Consider the following 10,560-nt stretch of genomic DNA (forward strand, 5'->3'; position numbering starts at 1 on the left):
TGATCGGGCGGGACAATGAAGGTACTTTGGTACGCTAGGCCAGGCCTGTTTTTAATAATACAAATAATAAAAAATAATAATAAGGGTCATTCGTTTGGAGTTAGTGCAGACATGCTTAAATCCAACGTAACGAAACAAAAAAAAAAAGAAAAAAAACACTTATAAAGAATATATAAATAACTTTTGAAAAACTGAAAAAACCATAATACAACACTACTCGCTCAAAATTAAATAAATGTCTTTCATTTGTACGGTTGGATGACAATTAATTGGAGCGAGTCTGTCTCTTTTTTTTATTCAAATAAATTAAGTAATTTAAGGCAATATTTGTGATAATTATTAATAAGAAATTACTGGGGTTACGTTAAATTTCTTTTTATCGTTTTGCTTGTCAACTTTTTGGAATAAATTAATTCTCGTTTAATTTATAAATAATTAACAGGGATGTTTTAATTATTCAAGTGTTACTTTAGCATTTAAATAGGGAAATTAGAGAATTGTTAAATAAATAATTCCTGGGTTCAAATATCGAATTAAACTCGATTTTTTTAGTTATTTTCAGGGAAAGGGATTTTAAGAATTAATAATTAATAGAAACATAAATAATGAGAGAAAAAAATCTTTGGGGAGAGGATGGGATTTCCTCGGGACAATAAAACGTCTTTTTTTTTCACCACCGGAAGAAGTTCCGGCTAAACGCAGGAGGGAGGGATCCATGGGCGAATGGATTCTCGTATTAATTAATCAAACATAATTCACCGGGTTAATTCAACAACGTAACTTAATTAAAAGAAAAAAGAGATAATTTCGTTTTCTTCATGAAGAAAATAATTAAACAAATAATATATTAGAAGAGGTATGACAGAATTAGAAAGAAAGAATAGGCCGGCTAGCGTGTCTAAAGGCGATTGGAGCGAGAGTAGAACCAGGATAGGGCAGGTTGATGGGTTTGGGGGGTATTTTGATTTTGGGAATGGTCTACCTTTAGTGGACTCGGTCCAGCCGCTAAAAAACTATCCTCCAGGGCCATTGATGCTGGAGAAAATAACACTGATGTGTCGATACTTTTACTCTGCAATAAAAAATAATTGGGAATTAATTTTTTTCATTGCAAATTTGTTGGAAAGTACTCATAAATCCTCAAAAAAAATGAGAGAAGTGATGTTTCATATAAATTTTTTTGACAATTATTCAAACTTTAATATCAAATTGGTCATGAAAAGGTAGAAGGGTCAAATTGTCAGGCCAACCTGACGTAAGATTACATTCAAGAGGTTTTTGGAATGTTTTTCAAAATTGACTAAAATTAATTCGATTACTTTTCAATTTTCCATCAATTATTTCTCGATAACTATCTCCAAATCTGAAGAAAATAGGCAAATTTTGATAAAGACCTTTTTTGTATCTCTAATTTAGCTTCAGAAAAAAGAACTTCATAATATCTTGCTTTTTCCTTGAATTCCAAGACATTTTTCAAGATCTAATGTCGAAATAAAATGTACACGTTGTATTTTAGCCCTTCGTTTTTGTCAATTATCCAAAGAACTATTAATACTAAAAAAACGTATCAAAAGATCTTCGTTAAAGCTGACGAAATGTCCTGCAAAAAATTGTCTTCTGGAGATTCCCCCAAAAACCACTCATTCCCAATTTCATTCTAATTTTTTTTTCGACAATCCAACTTTTCTCATTTTATTCTCGGAAAAAGCCTTTTCAGTGGCCAATTACCGGAGTTTCGACAGCAAAACTCATGTCGGAGCTATCTGTGGAGGTAGCCCATGCTTGGCAGAGAGCCTTGCGTGCTCGCTTCCCTCCAGGTGCACTATTTTCCTTTCCACGTCGTCGTCCAGTGCCATAACCCGAATCCTGGAGCATACTGCTGCTAGCCAAACTCTCACGATCAGTTTCCTGCTTGATGATTTCGGTGAGTGCATCCAGACGACTTGGAGTGGCTGGCAATTGCGTTGTGGCCCCACTGCGTCGTTCAATCTCAGCAAGTGCGTCCTTGAAAGGAGTTGGGGTCCTCGGGGTGTTGCCATCATTGTGTCCACGACGAAGTCCAGAGGGTTGAGGGGTTGTCAGGGTTCCTGGGGAGCCCTTGGGCGTGCTGGCACGTATCCACGACGATTCTGGGCTCGCTAAACTGTTGAGGAACTGCGAGGGACTGAAAGGAAGCTGCTTTATGGGGGTCGAGGGGGCTGTCGTTGCCTCCTGGGAGGATGTCCCCATGAGGAAGTCCTGGTGACCACTGTCTGGGGTCTCGGTACGGGGGAGAATGTGCTGGAAGCCTCGACGTTTACGCAGGATCGAGGGCGGACTCAGTCTGCCATCTTCGTCGTCCTCAAGGTCCGGCATTGGCAGGAGACGAATGTCTGACGTATTCGAGGAGGCTTCTGCTCCCATATTCAGGTTGAAGTATCTGGAGTAACGACAATTTTTTTTTTAATAAAATGGTTGAAAGGAGTTAATTATGTGTAGCGATTTAAGTTTTCTTGAATGCGTAAAGAAAAAAAATCTCGTTTCCAGAACCAAGCTATTGCTGTTAAATTATGAAGTTGTCAATGTTAATATAAATCTTATTAATATAAATCTTTAAAAAATTTTAAATATTATATGAACCATCAATTTGTACATTCAACTTTGGAATTATTTTATTAACCAATAGTTTAGGTAGGAAGATTGATGATTATTTGGATAATCGAAAATCAAGTACCTAAAATTTAGAATTAATTTGTTAATGAAAAATTTACATTTCAATATTATCAAATGTGTTATTCACCATTAATCGAAAAATTTAGTTATTAAATTTTATAATATTCTAAATTTCGATAAATATAGTTGAACTTTGGTCAATATGAGTTGGTAATTCTTTTTAATATTGTCGAAATCTAATATTGTTGGCCATCCCTGCAAGCTATTTATTTTAAGAAAATCATGGTTCTAGAAGGCATTGTACTGAAACTAAGGAACTGGCTACTTTATTTTAGGAAAAAAAAAAATTAGTTAAAAAATTAATTATTAATTATTTTATTATTTAGTTTTGTCATAAAATTTAGTAGCAAAAACCTATTTATTTCTAGTGAGATATGTTTTTGAATGAAGAACCTTTACATTTTCAAAACAAATACATTGGATAGGGATAAAATTCTGAAGTATTTGAAAAGTAATCCAACATTAGTTGAATAGTCAGGCGATATAGGGGCTAATGGGGTAAAATGGATACTATTTTTGGAAATGTCAATAGCTCATGTAATTTTCAATAAAAGGGGCATAATTTTTTTTCTGTGGAGAGGACAATAGTTTCCCTTTGTGATGAGTCTAGACTGACATCAATTAATAAATTTGTTCCTGAATTTTGAATATTAGAAAGAAGGTCGAGAGTGTCCATTTTAACCTACCCTCCCTTACTTTCAATAAGAAAGAATGTATAAATGTGAATAGACCAATTTAGAATAGGAAATATCGTCAATTCAACAACGAGAATGTTCTCAATTTAAAAACTCGGCTGTTGATTCAAGAATCCAAACAGTTCTGAATTTCATAGTCAAAATTTCTTCAAACGAGAGAAAATGTACCTCAATTTAAGCACAATTATGTTAGATTGAAGTAAAAATTACGGACATTTGGAACTTTTTTTTTCGTTTTCTAGGGAAAATTGTCTTGAAATAAATTCAAATTTCAATTCTTTTTCTACAATTTGAAAATTTTTATTGGAAAAACTTGTTTCCACTAAAATATATAAAAATAATTAGCCACATGAGTGCGAATAGCCCAAACAAGATTTAGATCGTATCATCTGGCAATGCTCAAGGTTTAAAACACACAGACAAGAATTAAAAAACAAACTACTGATTTTCTCCGTACTTCATTGAACCTATCCTTCTCGAACTAAACATTGAAGCCCTAATTATGTTATACATAATTTTCCAATGAAAAGTAATCTCAAAATATAATGACCAAGTGTATCAAACCTGTGTAAATATTTGAACACATAAATAGTAGCTGCAATCACTTATAAAATTTTGAAAATTTTGTAATATTGATATCATGCATTAATTTTTTTAGCTGGATATACCTGAGATAGATTTCCAGTTCAATAATACAAAAAAATATTGGCCACATCAAGAGACGTACTCTTCATTTGGTGAGTCACTAGGCATTTTACGAGTGAAAACTATCTCTTGTTTAGTTTACTTTACAAATATCTTGTTGATTCAGGAAGAAATGTGAAAAAATCTCTCGATGAATTTCGAAGAAGTTGTTTGATTTGGAGATGTGTATGCAATAAATCTATTTCATTCCTTAAATTATACATTCACTCAAAATCCAATTGGAAAGTTTGCCCATGTATTCAATTCAAAAGTTAAACTATCATATACCAATACCCAAGGAATTCTAAAATTTCCAAAATTAAATTGAGTAGAGAGAATAACAAAAAATACATACTTGGAGAACGGTGAAATAATAGGTTTCCTATCATTGATAGGTTCATCGGGCCTCTCATCCATCTGCATAATACTCTGTAGATAATTCGTTTGAGATTGTTGCTGTATCATAGAATGCTGGGGGGTTTGTCCCCAGGCGCCAGTCCAGTCTAGTGAATCAATCTCCAAACTCCCTGAGGTCACAGTTGCCCGACTGTCCTCGGCCTTGATCTCAACCTTGACGGATTGTTCCTGGCATGAGGATTCGTCCGCAGCTGGTTCTTTCTTGATGGTCTCCGTTGTTTTTCTCCTACCACGACCTGATAATTTGAATGATAAAAAATAACAGTTATGATCTCCAATAAAGACGTCCCAAATCCATTCTTCATTCGTTTTAATTCATTCTATTCCATTTTATCTAGATGTTTTCGTTTAATTCTGGTATATACCTCTGCTCCCAGTGGTTCTTCCCTCCTCTGCCTCATATTTCCTTCGCATAGTGCTGTTCCAGTGATTCTTAATGGCATTGTCTGTCCTTCCAGGAAGGAGCTTCGCTATTTTTGCCCACTGATTACCAACGCGTCTGTGCGCTTCGACAATTATTTTGTCCTCAGCATCAGTCCACGCGGTTTTTTTTATTCCTGGATTCAGGTGATTGTGCCATCTCTCTCGACACTGCTTACCGATTCGGCCCTTCAAGTGTCGGGCTATGAGGGTCCATTTCTTGGGACCGTAACGATCGACGAGCTCTACCACTTTCTCGTCCTCCTGGAGATGAAAGAAATCATTAAATCAAATAATTTTATTCGATCGGAGGGGGAGACGATGAGAGATGAGTGCAGGATGAATGAATTCACTGATTATTTCGGGGCTATCTTCGGAGAGAAACGTTCTGAGACATGAAAAGACTGGTTTTTATATTTTTTTAAATGAAGTAAGGGTTTCTACTTCAAATTATGAATTCTGTCGAAAAATTATGTGTTCCTTTGAAGAGCTCTTTTGTCGTGTTGAATTAATTCGCTTGTGGACAAAAAACAAAGTTTCCACCAAAACGTGGTAATTTTTGTAGTAGTAATTGTTCTCGTGAGACATTTGTATGGCTTTCGGGTAAGTACATTCGTTCTACACAGAATTATTTGAGGTTCCGGTTTTATCAGATGAATGTTATTGATAGTGTTATTGTTAGTGTATATGTTTCTTTGTTCAATAAAAACTTATAATTCTCTTAGAACAAATGATAATTTCAAGAGGAAAAGACTGGTTTGCATATTTGTAAAGCTAAGTAATAGATTCTACTTCAAAAATTTAGTTCTGCCGAAAAATTATGTGGACCTAAAAGAAAATTGGTAAATGTCTAATTTAGCTTTCTCACCTGTTTTTATATCTTCCCTGTACTCAATCACAATAATTTTAGGAGTTTTCGAAACCTTGACTGTTAAGGAGTGTCAGAAATGAATTTTCTTGTCGAAAACTGTGTTATTGCAAAAACTAAATAATTTGGAGAGGACAATTTGTTTTTTGAGACAAAGGTATTCTTTCCTCGTCAATGTATTCTTTCTGTGGTATAAACTTATGGGGCTCTCCCAGATCAAATAATTATTGTCCAAAGTATTATATTTTTTCCTGACAACAGTTGGAATTCTTCTAGGCATATTTCTGATGATCACGACACATATTTAATTTTTGTGAAATAAATTTCCTTCTATCATGTTGGTTAATTTCCCTCAAGTCACTCTGTTCCACGCCATCAAATATTCTCCTGTGGAAAATATAGTCTCTTGACAGAGCTAATTTTTCCGCGCCGTGTAAGAAGGAAAATAGACAAAAATTTTGTGACGAATAGGGGATCCCTTTACATCCATTAGATCAATCAAAATAAGGCCAAATAAATCGAAATCATGTTAATGTACTACTACTCATACTAATTTTAGAAATATCGATGCAACAATCGGTATTAAATGTTTCCGATTGTCACAGTTCCACTGCAAAATCATATGATTATTTCCAAGATTCGGACATTCCTTCAAGGATCCGAGAAGAAAGATTTGAAAGACTAAAACTCGAGAGGCAAAAAACTCCTCCCAGGCTGTTTATTTAATTGTTAACAGGAGAAAATGGGACTTGCATTCCAGAACCTATATTTAATCGTTCCGAACTTTCACAATGCCGAAAGATCCCCAGAGCCACCGAAAAAGGCCCTGAACGATTGATCACGTGTGGAAAAAATCAATTTATGCACAAGATTAAAAAAGCCATCCTTGATCATGTGCGGCCGATGGATTTTTTATCTGTTAATTATTGGGTCGTACGTACTTCCTGGTCTCGAAAATGCATTAAATGAATCTTTAAAAGGTGATCAAGGTGTACGTCTCGTTCATGAGAAAAAATAATTTCCAGATATAGCGGTGTACCACACAGAGGCACAAACAAGTCCTTCGTCTCACGGTGTGAGTTGGAAATTCGCAGAATTTCAGCATTGGAGGTTCGGCGTCTCCCCTTAAGGGAGAGGATAAAGCCGATGGAGTGGAAGGCAAAGGTGGAGGGCAAGGAACGAGGTAAAAAGGCATCTCGAGAGGCGGGAATGGCCCCACGCAAACCATGGAGACCTGGGTAACGAAAACGTATTCGGTCTTTCATGGCACGTACAGAGGAGAAAAGATGCATGGGAATGCGTGTGGTTGTATAGAAGAGTGAGATGCCAGACCTTTATGCCCTTGGCTCTTGTTGCTGAGTGCATTGGCATTGGGATAAACGTCGTGAGAGGTGCAGCATCACCTTCGGGATACGAAAAACCAGCTCAAGAGTATTCGCCAATGCATACACACGTGTGCGTGTGCTACGAGAAGACCAGGTATAACTCAGGGTATAGCACAAGGTTTTGTGGGTCGTTCGAGATTATGGGAGAGAAACAACGAGACGTGAATTGCAAACAAAAAGAGCCATCAAATAAAGTCTTACAGGAGTTTTTTACGGCTTCTCAATATTCATTTTTTCGCGCTGGCGAAGTTGGAATGATTTTTTAAATCATTTTCGATTGGAAAAATTACTTTTTTTCGGGGGATTTAAAGAAAAGTGGGTTGAATGGATTTCGTCCCAGTTTTGAAATTTTTGGTTTTGATGATTCTGCATTTGTAGTTTTTGGATCGGTAGCTTTTTGCGGAAGTTTTGTAAATGTGTTTTTTTCGATTCTCTAATTTTGCTGGGAAATGACTCAGAGTGGCATGAAACAAACAAACTAAATATATTTTTAGAGTGTGCATGTATGTGCGTATGTATGTGCATATATGTGTGGGTATGTGTGTATGAATGCCCAGAACTGTGTCAATAACTCCAGAACAGTTATTACAAAAAACTGAAATTTGGACTCTTAATTGGTACCAATGAGACGCAAATCTGCACTAAAGCTCAGCCTGACCGGTTGAGTGGTTACTGAGATATAGCAATTCCTCAAACGTTGTTTCTTGCAAATATCTCAGGAACGGAAAAATAGAAACTCATCTTCAGGATAATTTTTTGAGTGAAAAATTATTATTTCTCTAATTATACAATGAAAATAGATGAGTAATAGACGACATAATGAGTGTAATCTCCACCATTTTCTAATATTTAATTGAATATTGACTTATTTGTGGGGATAATAATCTGGATAATAGCGATTTTCGGTCATTTTCAATACTAGTCTCACTAAAAAAATTAATAATCGCCGAAGTACGGCGAAAGCCAAACTCTAATCGACGCCAAAATTCTTGTGATTTTCTTCTTTCAGTGTGCCAAAGGGCGATTTCATAGCTTGAAACCCCGCTGTGATATTGGGGCCAATTTGGAACAAACAAAAATCATTTTAAAAAATTCGAAATTTTCAAAAAATTGAAACCCCCTCAATTGGCAATATTTTCCAAAATTTGTGTCTAATAACCACTTTTGCAAAAAAAATAACACGAAAATCTCCAGTATTAACTTTTTTTGACATGCTGATTTCGCGTGCATCTGCTCATTCACAAAATTATAAAAAAACATAGAGAATGAAAAGGTGAAACGTTCTTTTTACATTTCCTTCTAAATTCTGGGTGCAATGAATAATTTGAATTCAGATATTTCAATTCATGAATGGAGATTCATCGTCATTTTCATGAATTCTGAAAGTTGGAAATGAATCGTTCTATCATTTTCACGACTTCAAAAATTATTTCCACTCTGAAAAAAGACAATTCGTCTTCCCCAAAAAAAAAATTAGGAATGCAAAATGAATTCCTCAACTCACTTCCGCTCCTCAATTCACACAACTTTTCTATTCATTACTTCTAATGATTCTTGAAACAAAAAACAAATTACGTAACCCGGAAAGACACATGAGGCTCCCAAAAGCTCGCGTGTTTGAATCGCAAAGACCCCTCGGGGCGAGTTCCCATTCCCCAGGACCACTTAGAGAGGAGTCCACAGTCGGAAAAACTTTCAAACGAAACCTGTTTTCGCCGAGCCCGGCATCCGTCTCATTATCAAGCCCTCTCCGTCCCACCCGCCGAAAAAAGGTAGCCCAAGGGTCTTCGCCGAGGACGCGAAACGTGGAGGGTTAAAGTCCCTACCCGGATGCCAAGGTTTATTGACATGTTTTTTTCGTCTTTTTTAAATTGCTCTAAAATTGCCACTCTACCTCTTTGGTCCATGGTCCCTTTACAAGTTCTGGATTGACGACTTTGGCCCACCGCTGTTGACACTGCACGTCACTCCGGTCTGGAAAATGTGCGGCTACAGCGTCCCATCGTAATCCAGTTCCCAATTTTTCGGCGTTGCTTACTAGCTGCTTTAATAAATTGTCCTGAACGAAAGAGAATTGTTATCAATATGGGCATTGTAATGCATTTTTATTCATTTACCAACTTGGCAACTGTGGGCCAGCTGCACCAAGCCCTGTTAGCCAATTAAATCATCAGAATAAATTTATGTCTGGAGTAAATTTAGTCCACAGACAATTTTAGGAATTCGTCGTAGAATGCTTTCATTCAACCATTCGCTCATGAATATTGACAAAACGCTTCATTTTTATTTATTCCGATACTTAAATGAGAATTTTTTAACTGGGCTTGGTGCAACCGGGCCTATGAAATTAAAAATAAATAAGATCGAGAATAAAAATAAAAATGGAAATATTGGATATATTTTGCTTCTCAAATTGAGAAATATTCGAGGAGCTTTTGGTTTCGATATTCGTGAGTTATTTGATTTTTTTCACATAAAAATGGATTTTATGAATTTTGAGTGAATTAAATTTGTTCAGCTTAAAAATTATTGAAGAATTTTTTAAGAAAAATATCAAAAGAAAGAGTGAACATTTTTCTGGATATTTCCTCCTAAAATCTTTCAGTTTCAGAATAATTTTATGTTCAAACATTCACAAAAAATGAATTTGTTCAGTCCAATTTACCCACTGCATCCTCGATTCAGAAAAAAATAAAAATGTCCAGATGAGAAGGATTAAAAATAGAATTCTATTTCATAGATATTGTAATAAATTTTCATTTATTCATTAATGTTGCAGCTGTAGAATTGCAATTTTGCACTATTTTTCATTATTGGGAACAACAATAAAACTGAAAAAATTGCATACATATTTTGCTATTTTGTACTATAGAGAATACAGAATAATTTATATAATCTGGAAAATCTACGCGATGACGTGACGTCAAAAATCAGCACACTCAAAATTCCTAATTCAGCACAGCAAAAGTATTTTCTGTTTCTGAACTTTGTGTGTTTCACGCAGCCGAATTTTCATACTGCTGTGTATTTCACGCAGTTGAACTTTCATACTACTGTGTGTTTCACGCAGTTGAAGTTTTACACTACTGTATGTTTCACGCAGTTGTATTTTTATACACCTGTGTGTTTCACGCAGTTGCATTTTGATACGCGTGTGTGTTTCACGCAGTTGTATTTTTATACATCAGGATTGCGTTTTTGCACTTCCTAGGCCTTATACAAGATGAATTGAATTAATTTTTTTTTGGATTTTCGTTTTTCGCGATTATCTCGGAAACTATGAGAGATAGAGCCTTAAAACCTATTCCATTCGATTCCTGAGGAAATTTGGGTTCCGTATAGGCAGATGGACGGCTCAGAATTGCGTTTTTCCACTTCC

The 10,560-nt window shown here is 35.6% G+C and overlaps 1 protein-coding gene across 3 annotated transcripts in view; it reads right to left on the reverse strand.

Annotated features, from left to right (window-relative positions):
* The window catches only part of LOC107036490 (myb protein), a 58,896-nt gene that overhangs the window by 3,867 nt on the left and 44,469 nt on the right, over positions 1 to 10,560 (reverse strand). For all 3 annotated transcript variants that reach the window (XM_015254482.1, XM_015254480.1, XM_015254481.1), the window contains exons 3-7: positions 9,076 to 9,240; positions 4,874 to 5,192; positions 4,447 to 4,744; positions 1,729 to 2,419; positions 983 to 1,072 (exon numbers count right to left, since the gene is read on the reverse strand). In XM_015254482.1, the coding sequence (XP_015109968.1) occupies positions 983 to 1,072; positions 1,729 to 2,419; positions 4,447 to 4,744; positions 4,874 to 5,192; positions 9,076 to 9,240 (1,563 nt within the window). The remainder of the gene's footprint in view (positions 1 to 982; positions 1,073 to 1,728; positions 2,420 to 4,446; positions 4,745 to 4,873; positions 5,193 to 9,075; positions 9,241 to 10,560) is intronic.

This window comes from Diachasma alloeum, unplaced genomic scaffold (genome assembly GCF_001412515.2).
Source record: "Diachasma alloeum isolate Michigan unplaced genomic scaffold, Dall2.0 Dall_scaffold_00209, whole genome shotgun sequence".
Lineage (NCBI taxonomy): Eukaryota > Metazoa > Arthropoda > Insecta > Hymenoptera > Braconidae > Diachasma > Diachasma alloeum.